Source organism: Chanos chanos, chromosome 3 (assembly GCF_902362185.1).
Source record: "Chanos chanos chromosome 3, fChaCha1.1, whole genome shotgun sequence".
In the NCBI taxonomy this organism is placed as follows: Eukaryota; Metazoa; Chordata; class Actinopteri; order Gonorynchiformes; family Chanidae; genus Chanos; species Chanos chanos.
Window position 1 is genome coordinate 55,085,153 of NC_044497.1, and position 26,877 is coordinate 55,112,029.

The following is a 26,877-nucleotide window of genomic DNA, read 5'->3' on the forward strand; positions in this document are numbered from 1 at the left end:
GGCATCCTACACAGGGTTAATAGCTCACTAGTCTTTAACATCTGACATGTTTTTGCTCTTTGACCATGGCCTCATCACATCCTGAACGGAAGAAAAAACCAGTGGTGCACTGACATAATAAACCACAGGAAATATTTCATCTATGAATATAACACAACGTGAGATCAAACATCTTATGCTTAGAGTAACATTACTATATTATTATATGTGTGTATGTATACATGTACAGTGTGTGGTGGATGTTATTGTTCTCTGTTTACTGTGCAGTTTGAGAACTGTGCTGGGATGAATCTTAAGGATCGTGTCAACGTCTCTGTGTCTCGGCGTGCATCTCTCCTACTGTTAATAAATATTTACATAAATCTGCTCCACGGGCACTTCAGTGACGTTACCGGCACACCACCTGCGGCACGCAGCCAGCGGGATTTTTTAAATATGAGAGTTTTCAGTAATCCAGGTGAATTAACATGATTAATATTAACTCTGGGACCTAAAACTGGGACTGTCAATGCAAAACGCAGTGTGCTCCGTGTCGTTCTCTGCGGTTCATCTAAAAGGCACTGATTCTGGAGATTTATCATTAAAGAACCTGGGTTTGAACAGATCCAACATATCTCTATAGGAAAGAACTGTTTACATGTTTGCCATTGCATGTCACAGAGAAAGAGAACAAGAGTGTGATGAAATGAATAATGGAAGAGAAAAAAGGAACTGCAGTGCTCTACCAATGCCGCTGACCTGAGTGACCGTGTGAGGGTGAGGTCTCTGATGGGATATAAATACCAGGTCTGTGGGCAGACAATCCAATACACATCCTTCATCCTTCAGCAAATCAACACCACTCTTACGCAGGTGAGAACACTCTAAATATACTATCATTGCATCCATGCCATAATCTCTGCTTGCCTCCTTACTGAAGGTGATCCTGCAGAAAGTTTGGTTTGGTCTTTGTTTCGCTCTAGTCTAGCGATGCTGTAGGGATGTTGTCAGATAGAATGTGATGCTCTGGGTAACAGGGTAGACGTCAGATGTTACAAACGCAGTTTTAGACTCTTGTGAATGTAATGGACAGATGACTGCATTTTCCAACTATTTAAATGTAAAACATTTGAATGTCTGTGATCAATATGTAAAACAACAAAATTACTCGTTAAGCACTAAAAGTTACCAAAGCCTCAGTTATTGCAATACACAATTATGTTTAATATATTTAATATATTCTTATTATTGTTACTATTGTTATTATTATGTGACTGATTAATTACAACTTACAGAACAGAAGTAATAGATTTAAATAGAATTTTTAGAGTCTGTATAATTCTGCAAATCAGTCGTTTAGTTCATGAAAGACAGAAAGTGTTTATTAAATGATTAAATTCTCAGCTTGGTGCTCTCTTTGCCCTTGTGTTCCAGACATGAACCTGCTTATTGCACTTTTAGTGCTGGGCTGTTGCCACACACTGACCTGCTCCAAGGACACAACTGGTACGGAACACAGAGGATAACACAGATATAAATGTGAAAGTTAAGACAACCATTTGTAGCCATGTGTGCAATGAATGGTATTTATCGTGTGTGCTAAGAGCTATAGTAAAAAGGCAGATCTAACAGAGCTGATTTGAAGTTGTACGCTGTTTGTGCATCTTTGTATGGCAATACCAAGTAAACTTGAAATGTCGTTGTCTTGACCTCCAGGTGAAAGTGCAGGACGACCATTCATCCTCAATGCTGTGGAAGAGGCCAAAAAACTTGTAGACGAGGCCTACAAGTATTCTCGCGAAGAGTGAGTACACTGGCATCGTCACTCCACTCATTACCTGCTTGATTTGTTTTTAATTTCATCAAAAAATGGCTGTAAAAATCTCAGAGTTTGTTTGTGTGGTTAACCCTCAGACGACAGTTATTTTGTAAGATCTTAGACAGATGTCCTTTAGGAGGGTCTTTATATTTTTGACTTAAGCTGTGTGTTTGTATGTTTGTGTGTGTGTTTGTGTGTGTGTGTGTCTGTGTGTGTTTGTGTGTGTGTGTTCTGCTCACAGGAGCCTGAGAAGAGTACGCAAAGAAGTCGTCTCGCCCACTGACATCCTGCGGTTAATGAAGCAGCCTGCACGCGACACACGCAGCGCGGTCCGATCGGCCGACTACTACATCAACACACTCCGACTCATCGAAGAGAAAGCTCACCATGTCCACAGGAGGTCCATCAACGCAACAGGTCTGAGACACAAACACACTGATGCTGTGCTCTGGCTTACCGAAACTGTCAATACAATGCAGAAATACAAATCGACACAATCAGTATAACTGAGAACACTTACCCTACTAACACATGTATGCACTAGGATCGGTAAGCCATACTATTATTAACATTGTAGGCCCACACACACACTGACACACACACACTGAAGATTTTCATTCCGGTTTCTCAGACCTCCTGACTCCAGACGAGCTGCAATTCATTGCCCGTCTCACTGGCTGTTTTGCCCGAGTCCAGCCCCCATCCTGCCGGACCACGCCCCTCATCAACAAATACCGCACTGCCACTAGTGTATGCAACAACCAGTAAGCCCCGCCCCGCTGAAGGAGACAAGATTTTAACAGCATTCTTATACTGAGCTGCTCCAACAGTGCATGCAAATTATTATTGACATTTTTTTTTTCTGTAACCTGCAGGAGAAACCCCCGAATTGGTGCCTCAAACACCCCCTTAGCTCGCTGGCTCCCCGCCGAATATGAAGATGGAGTCGCCCTGCCCAAGGGATGGGACCCCGCCCGGCTGCACAACAATGTTCTGTTGCCACTGGTACGGTCATAACAGTGACCTCACAGACGAAGGCCACGCCCATCTATCATTTTCAGCCAATCCATGAATGCCTCGGTACATCTTCATTGGACATGTGTGTGTCACTTTCAGGTGAGATTGGTCTCCAACCGCATTCTAAGCACCACTGACAGCGGTGTACAAAACGACACTGACTTCACATACATGGTCACCATCTTCGGCCAGTGGAACGACCACGACCTGTCCTTCACCCCATTTTCACCCAGTATCCGATCCTTCAGCAACGGCGTCGACTGTGACGTCAGCTGTCAACGCACTGAGCCCTGTTTCCCTATTGGCGTGAGTCTGCTCAAAAAACAACAACAATGACAACAACAACAACAACAAAAACACCCCCCTAATCCTTTGCACTTTCTTACTTTCCTCAGACTCATTCTCTGATCTCCCCTGTCCATCTTTAACTGTCAAGGGCTCTTTGTTGCTCTTTTTAAAAAAAAAAAGAAAAAAAAAAAGGGGGATTCTGAATCGGTGGTTTGTTTGAACACTCAGGTCCCTCCCGATGACCCCCGTCTGACCCCTGGGCCGGACAGCTGCCTGCCTACCTTCCGCTCCGCTCCGGCTTGCGGCTCCGGCAACAACGCTTTCGTGTTTGGCGGCGTGCCCAAGGTGCGGGAGCAGATGAACGCTCTGACGGCCTTCCTGGACATGGGCCAAGTCTACGGCTCTGAGGAACCTCTGGCACGAGACCTCCGTGACCTTACCAACGACGCAGGCCTGCTCCGCGTCAACGACCAGTTCAAAGACAACGGCCGAGAGCTGCTGCCCTTCTCCAGCATGGACACCAACATATGTGCCACCCGCCGTGCCATCACGAACGACTCCACCGCCGCAGAGGTGCCCTGTTTTATCGCGGGTACGTGTCCTCAGTCTGTTTGTCTTCTTGGCTGCCAACCTTAGATTTCAGTGAGGACAAACAGATGAGCAGTACTTGGGCTGTCGTGCTATTGTTGTTTTCTTTAGCGTACAGTGAAAGACAGAGATGGCCCGATGGCTAGAGCCGGATGATTCAGTTTACAGTAATACCTCTCTCTCCATGCAGGAGACAGCCGTGTAGATGAAAACATCGGTCTGACTTCCATTCACACGCTCTTCATGAGGGAACACAACCGACTGGCCCGAGCCCTCCGTCAGATCAACCCCCGATGGAGCAGCGAGACGCTTTATCAGGAAGCTCGCAAGATTTTGGGCGCTTACCAACAGGTATATAATCACGACTTAAGAAAAACACAGACACACACACGCACAAACACACATCACACAATCATATCTGACCAGACGTGGGTGAAGTAAATATTTGAAGAACGTGAAGGCCCAGGCCCTGTCCAAATGCTCTTACGTGACACCTTTACCTTGTGATATTTTCTATTAAAGTTACTGAACTTATAACAAGGCTAAATGTGTTGAAACAAATGCCAAACAAATATTACATGAATGCCATACTCTTCATCAGAACTACCATATCTCCTATTAGGGAAGCAGTGGCTTGCGGTGGGTTTTTCACTAAGGCAAGCAGAAGGACCCCCCTCCAAAACACATAGATATTCAGATATCAACACGCATGGAGCCTGAAGTGGTCCACTACAGAAACAACCCCAAAAAAAATTAGAAAAATTAAAATCAGACATACCATTTTACAGCCATACAGCATAACCATACTGCTCTCTGGAATCTGTAGTCTGCCCAGTACGGAGCAACTGTCCGTTTCATGGTATTCTCCTGTCTATCTTTCCTGTCTCAAAAGTAAAGTGCCTCTCCTGTGTCTTGCACCCTGCCTAACCGGGGGTGGGGGGGGGGGGGGGGTAACGGGGGGTACTGAGATTATTTATTTTAATTGTCAGTAAACTTTGCTTTACATTGTACATATCTGGATAATCTTGCTTGAAAAATATGTTACAGGAAAACTTTCCACACTCAATCCACAATTTTTGTGGTAATCTTCAAAATGCTTACCATTTGATGTAGGACCCTGGACTTTCCTTTCTTCACATATTGTGTCTCTCAGATTTACTGATAATCCTGCACGCTACCTGACCAAGAGAAACAGAGTTAAGTAATAGTTTTGTTCAAACCAGTAAAAAGGTTATTAAAAATGTCCAGTGGATGACAGTCTCTATCAATGGATCATTTCAATCATTTTACCGTTCAACGCTGTAGCACACAAATAAACAACTGATCTCAGAACAGGGCAAGCAGTTTCAAGAACGCTGATGTTAGCTAACGTAAACTGTGGAAACGACGCTAACATGCTAGTCGGCTAGTTATCCCATTGCGTCATCGCACGATCGCAATACGCAAGCGATAACTGTTTTTCAAACTTTTAATGCAAAAACTGATGTTTGCGCCTACTTTTTTCAATGGGACCCATTACGTCGGCTGAAGAGATCCACCGTTGAGTTTACGAGCTCATAGGCAAGCACAACTTAATCTTGGCAGAAAAGCACAGCGAAACAGGGTAAAAATGCCACAAGAGGGCAGTGAGTGGGTGGTTGGAGAAATGCATTAAACTAGACAGAAGTAGATCCTCTATTGTGCATATACGTAGAAAATGATCAGTCTGAAGAGATACACCTTTTGACATTTATTTTCGCGTAGGAAAGTTAGGCAAGCAGTGCTTGCCTTGCTTGCCTGGACGGCACGCCACTGTAAGAAAGCAAGATCACAAGGAAAGAAAGCATTAAAGACAAATGGAACAAGGTCCAGTCTTTCCAACACCTCAAACTTGTATTTGACCCAGGTCTGTCTTCATCTGCTATAACTATGATATGCTTAGACGCAGGTGTGTGCTAATGCATTCTCTGTGATCCCCCCCCCCAGGTCCTCGTGTTCAGGGACTACCTGCCGCACATTGTGGGTACCCGGGAAATGCGTACCAGGCTGGGCCGGTACCCGGGCTACGACGAGAACGTGGACCCCAGCATCGCCAACGTGTTTGCCACCGCTGCCTATCGCTTCGCCCACAACACCATCCAACCCCTGATGTTCCGGCTGGACGAGAACTACCGGAACCATCCTCAGTTTCCCAGTGTACCTCTCTTTAAGACCTTCTTCAGCCCATGGAGGGTGATCTTTGAAGGTGGGTGTCTTCTCTATGTGATTTGTAGCATGTCTCAGCACTGACTGTGTCCTAAGCCCCAATCTTTCCCAATCGCGCTCCTGGACCTCCAAAGCTCTGCACATTAGAGGTAGCTCTGTGATCTAATACACTAATGAAGGGGTTGGGAATCAGCTGGGAAAGGTGGGACTGGGAAAAGTTGTCCTTCCGTGTGAGGTTTCTTTCCCCTTGAAGAAACGTTTGGACTGGTTTCCTCTATGTTGGCTGTTGATGAGGTCTAAGCAAGATAACTAAAACAACAACAACAGAATACCAACATCTGATTCCTGTCACTTCTCTCTCAGGTGGTGTGGACCCTCTGATTCGTGGCCTGATTGGACGTCCAGCCAAGCTGAACGTACAGGATCACATGATGGTGGATGCACTGAGGGAGAAACTGTTTTTCTTCACCAGTCACGTAGCTCTGGATCTGGCCTCTCTCAATATGCAGAGAGGCCGAGACCACGGCCTGCCAGGTACACACACACACACATGCAAGCACAAACACAGTCACACACACACACACACAGGAGACATATGAAAGCAAAAGACTAAAAAGTTCCTCTCTCTGTCTTTCGGCAGGTTATAACTCGTGGCGTCGGTTCTGTGGTCTGTCCACGCCCAGAAACAGACGTGAGCTGGCTGTGGTTCTGAACAACACCGAACTGGCACGCAGGCTGCTCGAACTCTACGGTACTCCAGACAACATCGACGTGTGGCTGGGAGGCGTGGCCGAGCCGTTTGTGGAGGGAGGTCGTGTGGGTCCTCTGTTTGCCTGTCTCATTGCCACTCAGTTCCAGAAGATCCGCCAGGGAGACAGGTAAGGACTGACTGTGTGTGTGTGTGTGTGTGTGTGTGTGTGTTAGCGTGTGTCTTTGAGTCTGCATTTGTATGTGCATCTTTGTGTGTGTGCGAGTACGTGTGTGTGTGTGTGTGTGTGTGTGTGCGTGTGCGTGTGTTGATGTGTCATTTGTTTCCTCTCTGCAGGCTGTGGTGGGAGAACCCTGGGACATTCACTAAAAGACAGAGGGCTTCCCTGGCCTCCGTGTCCCTGGCCCGCATCATCTGTGACAACACAGGCATTACGCGAGTGCCCACCAACCCGTTCATCTTCAGAGACTCCAACTTCACCCGCTGTAACAACATCCCACTCTTTGACCTCTCTCCTTGGGTCGAGACAGGTAGAGTTTAGGAGATCACCTCCATACACACAGACACACACACACACACAAACTCATACACGTGTACACACACGCATGCGTGCGCGCACACACACACAAACAGAAACTCGCGCGCGTGCGTACACACAAACACACACACACACACATACACTCATGTCTTGACGCTTGCACAGAAACCAATGGTTCTTGCCTCTCCTCACTGCACATTTATGCCTGAAAATTCTCCATGACCGAACACATGTGCTTGCGGTGCAGCTATGTACCACAGTACGCAGTAAGGTGCTGCAAGGGTGCAGTGGTGTACTGCAAGTGTCTGTGTTGGGTACATGCCTAAAGAGACTACTCTCTCTGCATGCATGTAGTTACACTGTATGCCAGGAGCTTACTCTTTATGCATGTGGGCTTATCGTTGGTGTTTGATTCCACAGGCCCAGAAGACATTCACAGGGTAGCCCATGGACATGAGGTTAGACCAGTGTTTAATTACTTATCTATTCATTAGTTGTCTTACTCAGTCATGATGAACACAGCAATCATTAATCACAACACACACGCAAACATACACACACATACAAACACACACACACACACACACACACACACACACATGCACGCACAAAGTTATTGATCTGGTAATTGTGTCATTAAACTTGTTTCTGGGCAAGGCGTTTATACAAAGATCTGTCTGGCGTTGAAATTTCTGGGTCAAAAATCAATCAGTCAATCAATCAATGAATCTGTCTATTTATCTATCTATCTATCTATCTATCTATCTATCTACCTATCTATCTATCTATCTATCTATCAATCAATCAGTCAATCAATCAGTAAATCAGTAAATCAGTAAATCAATAACTAAATAAATAATATCAGCTCAAAGATACTGTCATGCTTTAATATTATAACATAAAATCTTTGAAGAGCTTTTGATCCAACTTTAAACTTTGTCTGTAATCTTTTTAAATGTGTTTGTCACGTGTGCTGTAACTGCTGTGGAAGAATAGGCATCTCCTTTGCTTTTGTATGTTTTTAAAATGTTCCACCTGTTCTGGGAACACAAATATACGGCACCTCCATGGCAGTTATGGTGCATATGAAAAAGCCCACAACACAGGTATTTCAGACTGTGCTTTACTGGGTTTGTTGGTGCTCAGCTGCAAAAAGAAGCCTGATTGGCTGTTTCTTTGTCCATCAACGCTTTTCTTCCTGTGTTAAACTGCCGAACATTATACAGCCATAAGGAGTAGAGAGTGTATAACAGCGTGGATTTTTCTGTTTTACACAGATCCCGACGATCAGACAAAACCAGGCCCACCTGGACCAAGAGGACCCCCGGGCGAACGAGGTAACACACTATTCACGTTTTTTTTAAACCATTAAGTCCGCTGAGTATTCCGCAAAGCAGGATTTTTATTTGATAAGCTGAAACAACTGGAGTTAAACGTCAAGACCGTCTAACAGGAACGTCACCAGGTCATTCCCCGATTGGGCCGTTCTACTCATGATAACAGGGAGATGATCCTAATCAACACACTACAACCTACATTCATTCTCTTTGACGTTAAAAGTAGTATTAACCCAAATGGTGAAAGAATGTTTTAAGCAGGGAATTGGACTGTTTGTTTGTTTGTTTGTTTAACTTAGTTTAATCATCATCTTTCTCCCACTATCTCCCCAGGTCCCCAAGGAATAAGAGGGCCCCCCGGACCCCCTGGACCCCCCGGACCTGGTACGAACACTACAGGACCGCAGTCTGCCTTCTCAGTCCAGCTCGGCAATAGCGTCACTCGCGGAACAAGAATTATCGTTTTCCGCCAGGTCAAATATAACGCGCAGAACCACTACAACACAAAAAAGGGGGTGTTCACGTGCGTTGTGCCTGGCGTTTACGAATTTTCCTTTTTTCTAAGAGCGAACCGAAATGTGGGCGGCGTGGTCATGCGCCTCGACAACACGCTGGGCCTCCGTGGGTTCTCCACTGTGTCAGGCAGCTTGCAACTCATCAGCGGTCAGACGGTTCTAAGCCTGCAGCGAGGGCAAAACGTGTGGCTGGAGAGCAAACAGGGCGCGAGGGGCATCGCCGCCGAAAGCGTTTTCTCCGGCCACATGCTTTTCCCCGTCACCAAGGCGGCATCCAGAACGGCGACCCCTGACCTCATTTTTCTCTGATTTTTGACAGTTCAGTTCAGTCTGTTTGTGTTAAAGCAGTAGAAAACGTTGCCTTTGTTTTACTCTGTGATGTATCTCACAATAGAAAGTTCCCACTGTTTGCTGGCTCTGCCTCATTCAAAGGATCAGCCCCACATGCTCTGCCGCATGCTCCATGCTGGCCTGTCTGTGTCTTTAAGTGTCTGATTTAGTCAAGGTGAATTTACATGATAGGGAAACTTTATTATGCCTGAACAAATGTGATATTTAAACCTTTTACCGTCTGTGTTGGCTTTTTTTGTTTTTATTTGTTTCTTTTCCAGACTTTTTTTGTACTTACATACGGTCATTTACATATTATGAGTATAAAATTGGAAATGATCAAAGTAGGCATGACTCGCCTCTTCACGAAGAAAATATTAAGTAAGAATTCTAAACTTATGATTTTAGAGGAGGTTTTGTTTGAGTGAAAGGTTCACATCTTACTTTAGTTTACTTGAAAGCAACGCTTTTTCCTTGAATTTATTTGAAGCTACTGTTTTTTTTTAACATATGTAGAAGTCAGATAAGTCAGATGAGCTTTGCTTGTACAAAAAATAACCCTCCCTGCAACTTTTCATTAATTTTTAATTAAAAAAAAAGCTTGCAGGTTTGATTACATTTGTATTAATGTCTTGTTTCTTGATAATAAATGTATGCTGAAGCAGGATCGTTTGTTTCAAGTTTCATGTTTATTTAGAGCCCAGTGTCACTATTTAAAGTCTCAAACGGCTTTACAGGATGCCAATCCTCAGTGTGGGCAGGAAAAAACTTCCCAAAAACCCAGATGTTACTGGGGAAAAATGGAAGAAATCTTGAGAAGGACCACAGAGAGAGGAGACCCCTTCCTGGCCAGACAGGTGTGCAGTAGGTGCCAACCCAGTGGGGCAATAACAAGTAATACAATCATAATGCAAAAGAAAACACACTGGCAGACAAAACAAAGACAACGAAAGGGGGACGGGGGGATGGTGATGAGGAGGAGGCTGACAGGGAGGGATGAAGAGGACAGAGGGGAGCAGGGCACACCTGAGAGGAAGACGGTCACACTCACACAAGGCATTCATACTCAAGCATATGAGACACACACACACACACACACACACACAGAGGATGAGAGTGGGTGAAAGTGGGGTATCAGGACTTAACAAAGCAAATAAAGAATGTGGTGCACAGATGCATTAATTATGATTAGTTATCACAGACAGAGGAGAACGGGTTAGTTAGAGTGAACATCGCGGACGATTTAATCCTATCACACTATTTTTAAGCAACAACGCCACACCTAAGTATCCCTGGAAGTATAAAAGTATCGCTAGAATACTATACTGATAGTAGCATGTAGGCTAAACGATTTAAATCTTAACCAAAAGTAGTCCGAGATGGTCGCTGAGTCAGCTGAATTATCCCTGGATGTAAAATGTGCATCCATCGCAGAGACAATGTGGATCAAAGTCTGTCTGTCGTACTTGATCATGGCGTTCAAAAAATGTAGCGTAGTTGCTCAAAAACAGTGTGAATAAACTCACAAAATATTAAAGTTGAAGAAGAGCCCAGGGAACAACAGCAATCTTGACAACGCGTTGCTATGATCATTTGTGTGACGGTATGCTCATTTTTTGTGAATGCTATAGTTATCACAAGCATTCAAACTCTGGAAGACAATGCCTGGACCATAGCTAATGTTCATGCTGATCAATCTCACTGTCAGTCAGTCTCTAATCAATCTCACTGTCAGTCAGTCTCTAATCAATATCACTGTGGTTTTAGAAGGTCCATTTAAACGTTCCGAAGTGTCACTGGTTACAGTCTGTCCAGGCCCAGATCCACACAGCTCCTCAGCGCTCTTTGTTTCATAGGTATAGCCAAGAGATCCTGCATAATTAAATGACTGAAGTTTGCAGAGAACAAAAAGAACTGTATGATTAACATTTTCACAATCAGGCGAGAGTAGAGAACACTATAGTGAGAGGAACATCCTCCCAGCCTGCCCTCCTTCACACAAACAGCAGCACTGACAGGTAAATTATAAACTCAGGCAAGTCATGCAGCCTATACGTATTCGATTTACTCTGCTTTTCCCAATATATTGCAAAACAATGGTATCTCTAGATTAATCTTGTTATAACCACAGGTGTTAAATGGGCATCTTGACGATAATGACATCCCGTTGAGCATGTGAGCAGGAGAGACACAAGTGGAGTAGGCTCCCTCGCATTATCTGGCATTAAGACTTTTTTCCTCACCAAATGCCGTCGGAAAAACGACGAAACAGGACTAAGGTGGCCTCTGCCCGCACCTGTTATAGAGGACTGTCTGCCCCTCGCTTTCAACTTGTAACGCCGCCGCTCCGGGGTCTGTCAAGCTACCTGTCGACCCTGGACGATCTTCGTGTGGTTTTGATGTCTGACCTGACAGCCAAGTCATCATCCAGTCAACTGAAGTCGGCCATTGACTCTGCCCTGGGACCCGTCGCTGCTTCTCTTGAGGGGTTTACAGCTAGGTTTGAAGCGCAAGGCCTGCCGTGTAGCTGAATTGGAGCAGCACACCTCTCTGTCTGCAGTGACTGCATGGTTTCATTAGACAAGGTGGTTGAGAAGCAGCTTGCGTGAGAAGGAGGTGCAGTTCTCTCTTCGCTTTTCCAGCCCAAATTCTAGATCGGCCACGGTGGAGAGAGGCTGCGGTCTGACTGCCCAATCGAAGCTCAGAGATTGTTTGACAGAGGAAGTTGCAGACTTGGGCATCCTTCCGCACCTGAGCAGGAGGCTCACACCTGTAACAGGGCTCACTCATTTTGATTGTCCTAATGGTGACAATGTGCCACTCAAGTGACGGTCTAATCCGCATATCTGTCTTGTTCAGCTCCAACCACAGAGAAAGTGCGTTCAGAATCTGCATTAGAATGTGGTAGACCTCAACACTAAGCTGGGCCACCTTCCCCAGTCTTGGGAATGTTGGGGTGCCCTCTTGCACAGTTCTTCACAGTGCTAAGATGTGCCCAGCTGTGGTCCATCCTGTGGTACTCCCCATCCTCACTTGCCTGGGACCACAGGCTTTCCCTCCAGGTAGCATCAGGGATGTCTCTCTCCTTCATCATCTGGTACTCAAAGTATTCGTCATGTAGTTGGTCGCGTTCCCTCGGTCCCTCGTACGGAAGGAGATGGCCGAATCAAAACATGGATATCTCAATTAGAGCAAAGTACCTTTTGTTACAGAAACAGAGTAACCCAATAATTCTATCACTTCTCTCCTACCCCCTCAACTTGCAGAAGAATACCTCTTTGCGATTTTAGAATCAGGGAAGCACTCTTTGGAAAGAGCATTAAGGTGGGCAGCAAATGACAGCGGAATAGCATGATTCACCATTGGGACAGCCACATTCACTTCTGCTCTTCTTGTCTGTGAACTATGACAAACGTTAACGGATGCGTTTACATCTGAGGTAGAATATGAGCCTATGTTTAGCACATTTGTATTAATATGTACCTTACATACCGTACATACTCAAATAATGGCCGGGGGTGCCGCTTGTTTGGGCAAATAAAGGCCGGTCCCAAATACAGGCTGGGTAAAAAAGAAAAAAAAAACTAGAAACCCCAGAAAGGCTCAGGTGGTAAATTCATTGTATTTCCACAGCATTATTCACATCAGTACAAGAAGATGCGGTAATTATGCTCACCGCTCTGTTGCTATTAGTTTCACTTTTTAACAGAAATACCATACCGATAGTGCTCCGTAGTCACATGGATTGTGAATATAAAGACAAGCCTCAATATCCCTTCTACTAAAAGAGAGGAAGGACCCTGACTCATGTAGTTCCTACAGGCACCTAAGTCCTCTCAATGTTGATGTAAAGGTTTTGGCAAAGTTATTGGCGTCTCACATAAAGAGCGTTCTGCCCAGGCCACAGTATTTTTGGTTTAGCACCTGACGTGCATCGTTCAAATAGAAGACACGCACATGTTGTGCCTTTGCGACTCTGTTGGCAAGGCGTAGGATCCTACTCTCCTGGAGATCTCCACAGCCCCCCCTGTGGTTGAAGGACCTCACGTTCTTTTTAAAACAAGAGAAAGTGAAGTGTCCCCCCCCCCCCCCCCCCCCCCCCCCTCGAGGTAATACTAACAGATTTTCAAACACTGGAATCCTTTTATAAAGTATTTTAACGAGTTACAAACACTCCCTTGATTGAGTACAGTGAGCAGCCAACCACCTTTTTCATTTTATATATATATTTTTAATCCTTTATTTTTCCCTTCATTGGAATTTGATTGGAACGCTGTTCTGTGTTTACTAAGTCTGTCTTCTTATTTACTCATATTTGCTTAAGATTATTTATGTTTTTGTAATGGATGTGTGTATGTATGTACTGTAAGACCTGTCGGGGGATGGGGAGGGGGTGATTATGGGCTGAGGGATAAAGGAATCTGTTTATGCTGATTCATTCTCATATAGATTGTTGTACACTGTTCTACTCCTCCTATAAAAAGCAGTAAAAAAAAAAAAAAAAACTTCAACAACAACAAAAAATGGCATCTTGACATCACAGCTTTCAAAAGCTGAGTAGTGATTTGGAGAGATGACTGGGAACTGCTCTGTGCAGATTCACTCATTAACATAAGCTTGGAGCAAACTGATTCCAAGCAGGCAATGAATGGACTGTTAACGTAAACATAAAACAATTATAAAATTATATGAAGATCGATCTCTGTAACAGACCAATATTAAGACCGACTCTGCCAAATCCTCTGATGTATGTTTTCTGTATTGCAGAGTTGTTGTTCTTTTCTGACACTGGAGTCACTGTGACTAAACACAAACATTAAAGTTTGAGTTACAGTGGTTTCCAGGTTCCGCGAATTATGCATGGGGCGATATTTATAATCTTGCGTTTCTCTCTTTCTGCACATACACGTTTTACGGAGAGATGAAAAGTGATCTCTTCTCCTCTCTTCTCTTCTCAAGACTGGTTCGGTACAGTGGGCCACCACAGTGTTTTCACGAACTACATAACAGGTGCAGTAATCATACGACTTTTGTCTAAACATAAACATAATACACGCTGACACCCTAAAGCCTGTCTGTGACCTGAAGCGAAAGAAAATGTCGACTAGCTGAACCGTAGACACTCTTGGGAATAAATCGTCCTGCAAACCTGCAATTTATTCAGTCATTAATCCCGCCGGGTAGCATGGCCTGTTGGATCATCAAAACATGACACAAATAAAAACCTTTTAATTATTTTTCAGATATGGCCTTGAATGAGGTAAACGTGAGTTATGGTCATAAACATAGCAGCACTGACACACTGTCAAAGGGGAAAATCCAGTCTCATAACCGGATGTATTCCTGGTATCCCACACAGAGTTAATAGCTCACTAATTTTGAACATTTTGGATATAGGCTATTCCTGGTCTTTAGCCATGCCCTCATTTCCTATACGGAAGAAAAAATAGTGGTGCACTTACATAATAAACCACAGGAAATATTTAATCTATATATATATAACATAATGTGAAATCAAACATCTTACATTTAAAGTAATATTCCTAAGAAAGCTCCATTGAATTAAATGGGCCATCCCAAAGTTCGGACGTCCGATATTTCTTGATAGCCTTATGACTATTGAACAAAATTAACGACCGCTACCATTGGCAACTGGGTTTGTGCTTCTGAGTCAAATCTTTCATATCATTCCGCAAGTAGTCCGTTCACTTATCGTAATGGAAATGCATGGTAATTTGTATCTTAACACGTTGCAACTCAACACCTGCAACATAAAATCATTAAAATGAAATATTGTGTGAAGTTTCTTTATCATTTGATTGTCAAATGATTCAGATGATATTAAAAACATAAAACATCCATATGCTTCTTTCTGGGAGCATAAACATACTTAAAAGGAAAGACACCTTTCAGACAGAAAGTGCAGCCTACCCCAAGGTGCCTTGGAACATTAAGTCGAAAACAGCTGTATTGTCCACCTTCGTAAACAAGAGTGGAAATTTGATTTCGGCTTGAAAATTTAGCAATATTTTACAGTTGTCACTCCCTTCTGTTGTTGTGTAAAAATATACTGAAACAAAATATTCAAAATGAAAAACGGAGGAAAGAAAGAGAGATAGAATACCGTAATTCTTTGTAGACAAGACGTAGATAATTTAATAGGGAAGTGTAACAGGTTGGGCTGTTCATTGCCGTAAAACTAAGATTATACATACACTTTTTAGCTGCACAAAATTTACGTTTCGAGTGGGCGATCTGGCCAAAAGATCACATGACGATATTTAGGGGTAGAATCACGATCTACGATCTGGGTCACAATTTTTTTTTCACCTCCTTTAAAATGTAGGCCAGTTAGAACCAAACTTTAAATAGTTTTGAATTTTTCTATTTGTACCCGATTAAAGACAGTGGCTATGTCCGAAATGGCATACTACATACTACTCGCATACTAATTTTGACGTAAAAGTAGTAAGTAGTATGCAGTACATGAAAAATAAAAATTTTGCATTACACGACAGTTACCCGGATGATGTACTACTCTGGCGAAAATTTGCAGTATACAACCGGAGCTGACTTCGTCGGGTACCGCATCCCATGAAGCAACGCGGTGATTTCCAACTGTCAAAAAATTTTAAAAACATGGCGGACAGCGACAAAAGCAGCTTCAACTTCAACTGCAGCTGCAGCTGCAGTTTCTAATATAAATGTATCAGTTGCATATTTTGGTGTAATAAGCTTCATACGCTTTCTTATAGGGCTACTTTTGATACATATTTGTGGTAGTTGTGTGTTGTTCGATTTTAACAGAACAGATATCCCAACCGATAGCAAACGTGTAGTACACTACACGAAAGTTCTCATAATTGCGTACCATACTGTATACTAGCGTGTGGAGTAGTGTGCAGTACGCAGTGTATACTAAGCTAGTATGCAGTACGCTAGTATGCCATTTCGGACACAGCCAATATATCATGAATGATGTCAAATTAATTTTCAAAATACTAGTGTCACTTTATTATAAATTTATGGCAGATTTACTGATTTGCTCATACTTTATCGTCTTCTCAAACGCTGTTTGAGAAGACGATAAGGGGGGTGTTCCAGAAAGCGGGTTTAGTGAAAACTCAGCGTTAGTTGACTCAGAGTAAGTAGTAAACCTTCTCCTAGAGGAGCAATATGGCTTTGTTTTGCTAGGAGAATGAAGCCATAAGGCTCTTCTATTAGTAGGTTTACTTACTGGAGTTTTCACTAAACCCTTTTCTGGAACCCCCCCGTGCGATTCCTCTGAAAGGCAGATCATATGTCAAATTAAGATCGTCCATGACATAAGATCGCCCACCCCTATTTTGTAATTATTAGCTATTTATTGTAATTATAAGAGGAGAATAGGCATGAGCTTGTCAAGTGCCGTGGCGGGCCAAAACAAAGGGAGCGTTGGCCAAACGTGACTTATCGTAACGGAAATTCATTCTAATTTGTATCTGACAAAACCCAAAAAATGTTTATGTGGACAATCAAAGACAAGAAATGAATGGGGACATCAACTTCAACTTTCCACAAGATGTGCCACTGATTCTCTCAAACTGCACCATTAATTCAAACATTCAATTTAATATCAATAAACAGAACGCTTAGCCTATTAATCTGCAACCAGTTGACACGTCTGTAGGTAATCTAACATGCTGCTACGCAACACCTGCAATTTTAAAGTTCTATTTGCTAGAAGGACTATTTTTCTCAGCGGAAGCCACGAGACGGCAATAAAATCGCTAAAATGAAATATTGTGTGAAGTGTCTTTTTGGACAGCGGACTATACATTATCCCTTACATATGTGTGTATGTATACATGTATAGTGTGTAGTGGAGATTATTGTTTTTTGTTTACTGTGTAGATTGAGAACTGAGCTGGGATGTATCTTAAGGAACATGTCAACAACTCTGCGTCTCCGTGGGCGTTTCTCTTACTGTAAATAAATATTTACATAAATCTGTTTTATAGGCATTTTAGTTACGGTACGCAGCCAGCATGATTTTTTTAAATATGAGATTTTTCAGTAATCCAGGTAAATTAACATTATTAATATTAACTTTGGGACCCAAAACTTGGACTGTCAACGCAAAATGCAGTGTGCTCTGTGTCGTTCTCTGCGGTTCATCACTAAACAGCTCAAAGGCACTGATTCTAGAGATTTATCATTAAAGAACCTGGGTTCTAACAGATTCAACATATCTCTATAGGAATGAAATGTTTACATGTTTGCAATTGCATGTCACAGAGAAAGAGAGTGTGATAACATTAATAACTTTTGGTAAGTTGACTGAAGGTCAGAAACTGCAATAACACACCCAAAGTCCTCACAGATAGTGCTATCAACTTGTCACACGAGGAAGTAGGACACATTACTGGAAGAGGAAGGAGGAACTGCAGTGCACTACCAATGCCGCTGACCTGAGTGACCGTGTGAGGGTGAGGTCTCTGATGGGGTATAAATACCAGGTCTGTGGACAGACAATCCAATACACATCCTTCATCCTTCAGCAAATCAACACCACTCTTACGCAGGTGAGAACACTCTAAATATACTATCATTGCATCCATGCCATAATCTCTGCTTGCCTCCTTACTGAAGGTGATCCTGCAGAAAGTTTGGTTTGGTCTTTGTTTTGCTCTAGTCTAGTGATGCTGTAGGGATGTTGTCAGACAGAATGTGATGCTCTGGGTAACAGGGAAGATGTCAGACGTTACAAACGCAGTTTTAGACTCTTGTGAACGTAATGGACAGATGACTGCATTTTCCAACTATTTAAATGTAAAACATTTGAATGTCTGTGATCAATAGAAGCTCTGATATGTAACACAACAAAATGACTCATTAAGCACTAAAAGTTACCAAAGCCTCAGTTATTACAATACACAATTATGTTCAATATATTTAATGTATTCTTCTCCTTATCATTATTATTATTATTGTTATTATTATTATTATTGTTGTTGTTATCATTATTATTACTATTGTTATTATTATTATGTGACTGATTGGGATGTAATTAATTACAACTTACAGAACAGAAGTAATAGATTTAAATAGCATTTAAATCAGTAAGACAGTTTTACCAGTCGTTTAGTTCATGAAAGACAGAAAGTGTTTATTAAATGATTAAATTCTCAGCTTGGTGCTCTCTTTGCCCTCGTGTTCCAGACATGAACCTGCTTATTGCACTTTTAGTGCTGGGCTGTTGCCACACACTGACCTACTCCATGGACACAACTGGTATGGAACACAGAGGATAACACAGATATGAATGTGAAAGTTAAGAAAACCATTTGTAGCCATATGTGCAATGAATGGTATTTACCATGTGTGCTAAGAGCTACAGTAACTCAGGTCACTCGGGTTTCAGGTCATTTTTTCAAAAGGCAGATCTAACAGAGCTGATTTGAACTTGTACATTATTTGTGCACCTTTGTATGGCAATACCAAGTAAACTTGAAATGTCGTTGTCTTGACCTCCAGGTGAAAGTGCAGGACGACCATTCATCCTCAGTGCTGTGGAGGAGGCCAAAAAACTTGTAGACGAGGCCTACAAGTATTCTCGCGAAGAGTGAGTACACTGGCATCGTCACTCCATTTATTACCTGCTTGATTTGTCTTTAATTTCATCAAAAAATGGCTGTAAAAATCTCAGAGTTTGTTCGTGTGGTTAACCCTCAGACAACAGTTATTTTGTAGGATCTTAGACAGATATCCTTTAGGCTGGTCTTTAAATTTTCGACTTAACCCGTGTGTTTGTGTGTGTGTGTGTTTGTGTGTGTGTATGTGTGTGTTCTGCTCACAGGAGCCTGAGAAGAGTGCGGAAAGAAGTCTTCTCGCCCGCTGACGTCCTGCGGTTAATGAAGCAGCCTGCACGCGACACACGCAGCGCGGTCCGATCGGCCGACTACTACATCAACACACTCCGACTCATCGAAGAGAAAGCTCACCATGTCCACAGGAGGTCCATCAACTCATCAGGTCTGAGACACAAACACACTGATGCTGTGCTCTGGCTTACCGAAACTGTCAATACAACGCAGAAATACAAAAACGGCACAATCAGTATGCCTTTATAATTGAGAACACTTACCCTACTAACGCATGTATGCACTAGGATAGGCCCATACACACATTCATTCACATGCACGCATACATTCAGACACACACAAACACACATACATATACACACACACATACCCATACACACACACACACACACACTCAGACACACACTGACACACACACACACACACACTCACACACACTCACATTGACGATTTTCATTCCGGTTTCTCAGACCTGCTGACCCCAGATGAGCTGCAGACCATCGCCCGTCTCACTGGCTGTTTTGCCCGAGTCCAGCCCCCATCCTGCCGGACCACACCCCTCATCAACAAGTACCGCACTGCCACTGGTGTATGCAATAACCGGTAAGCCCCGCCCCACTGAAGGAGATTTTAACAGCATTCTTATACTGGGCTGCTCCAACAGTGCATGCAAATTATTATTGACATTTTTTTTTCTGTAATCTCCAGGAGAAACCCCCGAATTGGTGCCTCAAACACCCCCTTAGCTCGCTGGCTCCCCGCCGAATATGAAGATGGAGTCTCCCTGCCCAAGGGATGGGACCCCGCCCGGCTGCACAACGAAGTTCTGCTGCCACTGGTACGGTCATAACAGTGACCTCATAGACGAAGGCCGCGCCCATTTATCACTTTCAGCCAATCCATGAGTGCCTCGGTACGTCTTCATTGGTTGCGTGTGTGTCACTTTCAGGTGAGATTGGTCTCCAACCGCATTCTGAGCACCACTGACAGCGGCGTACAAAACGACACCGACTTCACGTACATGGTGACCATCTTCGGCCAGTGGAACGACCACGACCTGTCCTTCACCCCATTTTCACCCAGTATCCGATCCTTCAGCAACGGCATCAACTGTGACGCTAGCTGTCAGCGCTCTGAGCCCTGTTTCCCTATTGGGGTGAGTCTGCTCAAAAAACAACAACAAAAACAACAACGACAACAACAAAAACATCCCATCCCTAATCCTTTGCACTTTCTAACTTTCCTAAGGCTAATTCTTTTGTCTCCTCACTGTCCATCTTTAACTGTCAAGGGCTCTTTGTCGCTCTTTTTAAAAAAAAAAAAAAGAAAAGAAAGAAAAAAAGGCGATTCTGAATCGGTGGTTTGTTTTAAACACTCAGGTCCCCTCCTGGTGACCCCCGTCTGACCCCTGGGCCGGACAGCTGCCTGCCTTTCCTTCCGCGTCTGCTCCGGCTTGCGGCTCCGGAAACAACGCTTTCGTGTTCGGTGGTATATCCAAGGTGCGGGAGCAGATGAACTCTCTGACGGCCTTCCTGGACGCGGGCCAGGTCTACGGCTCTGAGGAACCTCTGGCAAGAAACCTCCGTGACCTTACCAACGACGCAGGCCTGCTTCGCGTCAACGACCGGTTCTTAGACAACGGCCGAGAGCTGCTGCCTTTCTCCAGCATGGTCAACAACACATGTGCCACCCGCCGTGCCATCACGAACGACTCCACCGCCACAGAGGTGCCCTGTTTTATCGCGGGTACGTGTCCTCAGTACTTGGGCTGTCGTGCTATTGTTGTTTTCTTTAGCGTACAGTGAAAGACAGAGATGGCCCGATGGCTAGAGCTGGATGATTCAGTTTACAGTAATACCTCTCTCTCCATGCAGGGGACAGCCGTGTAGATGAAAACATCGGTCTGACCTCCATTCACACGCTCTTCATGAGGGAACACAACCGACTGGCTCGAGCCCTCCGTCAGATCAACCCCCGATGGAGCAGCGAGACGCTTTATCAGGAAGCTCGCAAGATTCTGGGCGCTTACCATCAGGTATGTAACCATGACCAAAGAGAAACACACATGCACACACACACGCATACACACACATCACACAATCGTATCTGACCAGACGTGGGTGAAGTAAATATTTGAAGAACGTGAATGCCCAGGCCCTGTCCAAATGCTCTTACGTGACACCTTTACCTTGTGATATTTTCTATTAAAGTTACTGAAATTATAACAAGGCTAAATGTGTTGAAACAAATGCCAAACAAATATTACATGAATGCCATACTCTTCATCAGAACTACCATATATCCTATTAAGAAAGCAAGATCACAAGGAAAGAAAGCATTAAAGACAGAAGGAACAAGGTCCAGTCATTCTAACGCTTCAGACTTGTATTTGACCCAGGTCTGTCTTTATCTGCTATAACTATGATATGCACAGATGCAGGTGTTTGCTAATGCATTCTCTGTGATCCCCCCCCCCAGGTCCTCGTGTTAAGGGATTATCTGCCGCATATTGTGGGCACCGAGGAAATGCGTACCAGGCTGGGTCCGTACCCGGGCTACGACGAGAACGTGGACCCCAGCATCGCCAACGTGTTTGCCACCGCTGCCTATCGCTTCGCCCACAACACCATCCAACCCCTGATGTTCCGGCTGGACGAGAACTACCAGAACCATCCTCAGTTTCCCAGCGTACCTCTCTATGAGAGCTTCTTCAGCCCATGGAGGGTGATCTTTGAAGGTGGGTGTCTTCTCTATGTGATTTGTAGCATGTCTCTGTGCACTGAGTGTGTCCTAAGTCACTGTTGTGTTGAATGTCACTCCTGGACCTCCAAAGCTCTGCACATTAGAGGTAACTCTGTGATCTAACACACTAATGAAGGAGTTGGGAATCAGCTGGGAAAGGTGGGACTGGGAAAAGTTGGCCTTTCCGTGTGAGGTTGCTTTCCCCTTGAATGCACGTTTGGACTGGTTTCCTCTATGTTGGCTGTTGATGAGATCCGAGTAAGATCCCTAAAAACAACAACAACAACAACAACAGAATACCTACACCTGATTCCTGTCACTTCTCTCTCAGGTGGTGTGGACCCTCTGATTCGTGGCCTGATTGGACGTCCAGCCAAGCTGAACGTACAGGATCACATGATGGTGGATGCACTGAGGGAGAGACTGTTTTTCTTCACCAGTCATGTGGCTCTGGACCTGGGCTCTCTCAATATGCAGAGAGGCCGAGACCACGGCCTGCCAGGTACACACACACACACACACACACATGCAAGCACAAACACAGTCACACACACACACACACACACATACACACACAGGAGACGGGTGAAGACAGAAGACTAAAAAGTTCCTCTCTCTGTCTTTCGGCAGGTTATAACTCGTGGCGTCGATTCTGCGGTTTGTCCACACCCAAAAACGAGGGTGAGCTGGCCGCGGTTCTGAACAACACCGAACTGGCACGCAGGCTGCTCGAACTCTACGGTACTCCAGACAACATCGACGTGTGGCTGGGAGGCGTGGCCGAGCCGTTTGTGGAGGGAGGTCGTGTGGGTCCTCTGTTTGCCTGTCTCATTGCCACTCAGTTCCAGAAGATCCGCCAGGGAGACAGGTAAGGACTGACTCTGTGTGTGTGTGTGTGTGTGTGTGTGCGCGAGTGTACGGCTGTGTGCATGTGTGTGTGTGTGTGTGTGTTAGCGTGTGTCTTTGAGTCTGCGTTTGTATGTGCATCTTTGTGTGTGAGTGCGAGTGTACGGCTGTGTGCGTGTGTGTGTGTGTGCGTGTGTTGATGTGTCATTTGTTTCCTCTCTGCAGGCTGTGGTGGGAGAACCCTGGGACATTCACTAAAAGACAGAGGGCTTCCCTGGCCTCCGTGTCCCTGGCCCGCATCATCTGTGACAACACAGGCATTACGCGAGTGCCCGCCGACCCGTTCATCTTCAGAGACTCCAACTTCATCCGGTGTCACGACATCCCACCCCTCGACCTCTCTCCTTGGGTTGAGACAGGTAGGGTTTAGGAGATCACCTCCATATGCACAGACGCACGCACACACGCACACCACACAAACAGAAACACACACACACACACACACACACACTTACGTCTTTACACACAGAAACCAATGGTTTCTAACGCTTCTGCAAATTTATGCCTGAATTTTTTCCATGACCGAACACATGTGCTTGCGGTGCAGCTATGTACCACAGTACACAGTAAGGTGCTGCAAGGGTGCAGCGGTGTACCACAAGTGTCTGTGTTGGGTACATGCCTAAAGAGACTACTCTCTCTGCATGCATGTAGTTACACTGTATGCCAGGAGCTTACTCTTTATGCATGTGGGCTTATCGTTGGTGTTTGATTCTACAGGCCCAGAAGACATTCACAGGGTAGCCCATGGAAATGAGGTTAGACCAGTGTTTAATTACTTATCTATTCATTTGTTGTCTTACTCAGTCATGATGAACACAGCAATCGTTAATCACAACACACACGCAAACATACACACACACATGCAAACACACACACACACATGCACGCACAAAGTTATTGATCTTGTAATTGCGTCATTAAACTTGTTTCTGGCCAAGCTGTTTATAAAAAGATCTGTCTGGTATTGTGTTGAAATTTCTGGGTCAAAAATCAGTCAATCGGTCAATCAATCGATGAATGAATGAACGAATAAATAAGTAAATAAATAATATCAGCTCAAAGATACTGTCATGCTTTAATGCTGTAACATAAAATCTTTGAAGAGCTTTTGATCCAACTCTAAACTTTGTCTGTAATCTTTTTAAATGCCTTTGTCACGTGTGCTGTAACTGCTGTGGAAGAATAGGCATCTCTTTTGCTTTTGTATGTTTTTAACATGTTCCACCTGTTCTGGGAACACACATATACGGCACCTCCATGGCAGTTATGGTGCATATGAAAAAGCCCACATCACAGATATTTCAGAATGTGCTTTGCTGGGTTTGTTGGCGCTCAGCTGCAAAAAGAAGCCTGATTGGCTGTTTCTTTGTCCATCCACGCTTTTCTTCCTGTGTTAAACTGCCGAACATTATACAGCCATAAGGAGTAGAGAGTGTATAACAGCGTGGATTTTTCTGCTTTACACAGATCCCGACGAACAGCCAGAGCCAGGCCCACCTGGACCAAGAGGACCCGCGGGCGAACGAGGTAACACACTATTCACGTTTTTTAACAATTAAGTCTGCAGAGTATCCCAGGAAGTAGACCGTCTAACAGGAATATCACTAGGTCCTTGTCAGATTGGGCCGTTGTATTTATGATAACAGAGAGATGATTGTAATCAACACACTACAACCTACATTCATTCACTCTAATGTCAAAAGCAGTGTTAATCCGAATGATGAGAGAATGTTTTAAGCAGGGAATTAGGCTGTTTGTTTGTTTGTTCAATATTTTTTTTAATCATCATCCTTCTCCCACTATCTCCAGGTTCCCCAGGAGTAAGTGGACCCCCCGGACCCCCCGGACCTGGTTTGAACACCACAGGACTGCAGTCTGCCTTCTCAGTCCAGATCGGCAACGCCATCTCTGCCCCAACGAGAGTAATCGTTTTCCGCCAGGTCATATTTAACGGACAGAACCACTACAATACGCAAACGGGGGTGTTCGAATGCGTTGTGCCTGGCGTTTACGAATTCACCTTTTTTCTACGGGCGACACAAGACACGGGCGACGTGACATTACGGCTTGACGGGTCGCGGATCCTGACCGGCTTCCTCACTGTCTCGAGCGGCAGGCGAGTCATCAGCGGTCAAACGGTTCTGAGTCTGCAGCGGGGAGAACGCGTATGGCTGGAAGCCGTCCGGGGCGCGAGGGGCTTAACCGCTGAAAGCGTATTCTCCGGCCACGTGCTCTTCCCCGTCGCCGACTTAGCATCCTGAACGGCGACCCCTGACGCGCAGTTTCTTTGTAACGGACACACATACTCACTCTCACACTCGTACATGCCCGAGCATTCACACCGTCTTTGAAGCTCACGGCTGAATCCCCCAGTTTTCGTGTCTTCCTAGTATCTGAAATCTTCCGTTCTATTTCTAATGCACTGAGTCTGTGTAGCCAAACTCTGTTTACTGGTTTGTTATAAATGTACTGTATTGTTTTTCTCTAAAGGAGAAAAACCGTATGAACGGTGATTTAAGGTACAGGAGAACACCCTACCATTTTTCTCTGATTTAGACAGTTCAGTTCAGTCTGTTTGTGTTAAAGCAGTAGAAAACATTGCCTTTGTTTTACTCTGTGATGTATCTCACAATAGAAAGTTCCCACTGTTTGCTGGCTTTGCCTCATTCAAAGGATCAGCCCCACATGCGCTGCCGCATGCTCCACGTTGGCCAGTCTGTGTCTTTAAGTGTCTGATTCAGTCAAGGTGAATTGACATGTTAGGGAAACTTTACTATGCCTGAACAAATGTGATATTTAAACCTTTTACCGTCTGTGTTGGCTTTTTTTGTTTTTGTTTGTTTTGTGTTTGTTTTTGTTTTTCAGATTTTTTGTTCTTATATGAGGTTACTTACATATTATGAGTGTAAAATCGGAAATGATCAACCGAAACATTGATTGTTCATTGATTGTTGACTTCTTCATGAGGAAAATATTAAGTAAGTGATTTTAGAGGAGGTTTTGTTTGAGTAAAAGGTTCACACCTTACTTCAGTTTGTTTGAAAGCAACGCTTTATGTGAAAGCAACGAGTTTATTTGCTGCTAATGTCTCTGTAACATGTATAAAAGTTGCACAAAATATCTGCCCCAGAGTCAGTTAAGTTTTGTCGGTACAACCCCCCCCCCCCCCCCCCCCCCCCCATTTTGTATTCAATAAAAGAAGAAGAAGGAAAAAAAAGCTTGTTGGTTTTATATGTCTTGTGTCTTGAAAATCAGTGGATGCTGAGGCATAATCATTTGTGTGACTGTGTGTTCATTTTTGTGAATGCTATAGTTATCACAAGCTTTCAAACACTGGAAAACAATGCCTGGACCATAGCTGATATACATAGCTAATATAATATTCATATACCTTGGCTAATGTTCATCCTGAGAGCCTAAAACAAGACACAAAAAGGACCTCAGTCTCTAATCAATCTCACTGTCAGTCAGTCTCTAATCAATCTCACTGTGGTTTTAGAAGGTCCATTTAAACGTTGCGAAGTGTCACTGGTTACAGTCTGTCCAGGCCCAGATCCACACAGCTCCTCAGCGCTCTTTGTTTCATAGCTATAGCCAAGAGATCCTGCATAATTAAATGACTGAAGTTTGCAGAGAACAAAAAGAACTGTATGATTAACATTTTCACAATCAGGCGAGAGTAGAGAACTCTATAGTGAGAGGAACATCCTCCCAGCCCGCACTCCTACACACAAACAGCAGGACTGACAGGTAAATTTAAACTCAGGCAAGTCATTCGGCCTATACATACTCGGTTTCTGTGACTTTTCCCAATATATATGCAAACAATGGTATCCCTAGATAATCTTGTTTTAACCACAGGTGTTAAATGGCATCTTCACATCACAGCTTTCAAAAGCTGAGTAGTGATTCGGAGAGATGACCGACAACTGTTCTGTGCTGATTCACTCATTAACATAAGTTTGGACGAAACCGATACCGAGCAGGCAATGCATGGACTGATAACGTAAATATAAAACAATTATAAAATTACATAAAGAGTGATTTTTGTGACAAACA

The 26,877-nt window shown here is 44.1% G+C and overlaps 1 protein-coding gene and 1 pseudogene across 1 annotated transcript; both read left to right on the forward strand.

The window, feature by feature from the left end:
* Nucleotides 1-834: 834 nt before the first annotated feature.
* Nucleotides 835-9,283, forward strand: LOC115807220 (eosinophil peroxidase-like). Its single transcript, XM_030768088.1, has 15 exons — nucleotides 835-852; nucleotides 1,414-1,485; nucleotides 1,696-1,783; nucleotides 2,040-2,215; nucleotides 2,430-2,562; nucleotides 2,674-2,803; nucleotides 2,915-3,121; nucleotides 3,332-3,695; nucleotides 3,882-4,042; nucleotides 5,657-5,915; nucleotides 6,239-6,409; nucleotides 6,516-6,753; nucleotides 6,921-7,114; nucleotides 8,400-8,459; nucleotides 8,793-9,283. Exons 2-15 carry the CDS (start codon nucleotides 1,416-1,418, stop codon nucleotides 9,281-9,283), a joined length of 2,742 nt encoding a protein of 913 aa, XP_030623948.1. The 5' UTR covers nucleotides 835-852; nucleotides 1,414-1,415.
* A 2,267-nt stretch (nucleotides 9,284-11,550) lies between these two features.
* Nucleotides 11,551-25,079, forward strand: LOC115807221 (eosinophil peroxidase-like; annotated as a pseudogene).
* The last annotated feature ends 1,798 nt before the right edge of the window (nucleotides 25,080-26,877 follow it).

Excerpts from the sequence above, each read along its gene's own strand:
- LOC115807220 (XM_030768088.1), top strand. The coding sequence starts at position 1,416 with ATGAACCTGCTTATTGCACTTTTAGTGCTGGGCTGTTGCCACACACTG. Across the intron at positions 3,122-3,331 it reads AGCCCTGTTTCCCTATTGGC|GTCCCTCCCGATGACCCCCG; the intron begins GTGAGTCTGCTC and ends TTGAACACTCAG. Across the intron at positions 7,115-8,399 it reads CTCTCCTTGGGTCGAGACAG|ATCCCGACGATCAGACAAAA; the intron begins GTAGAGTTTAGG and ends TGTTTTACACAG.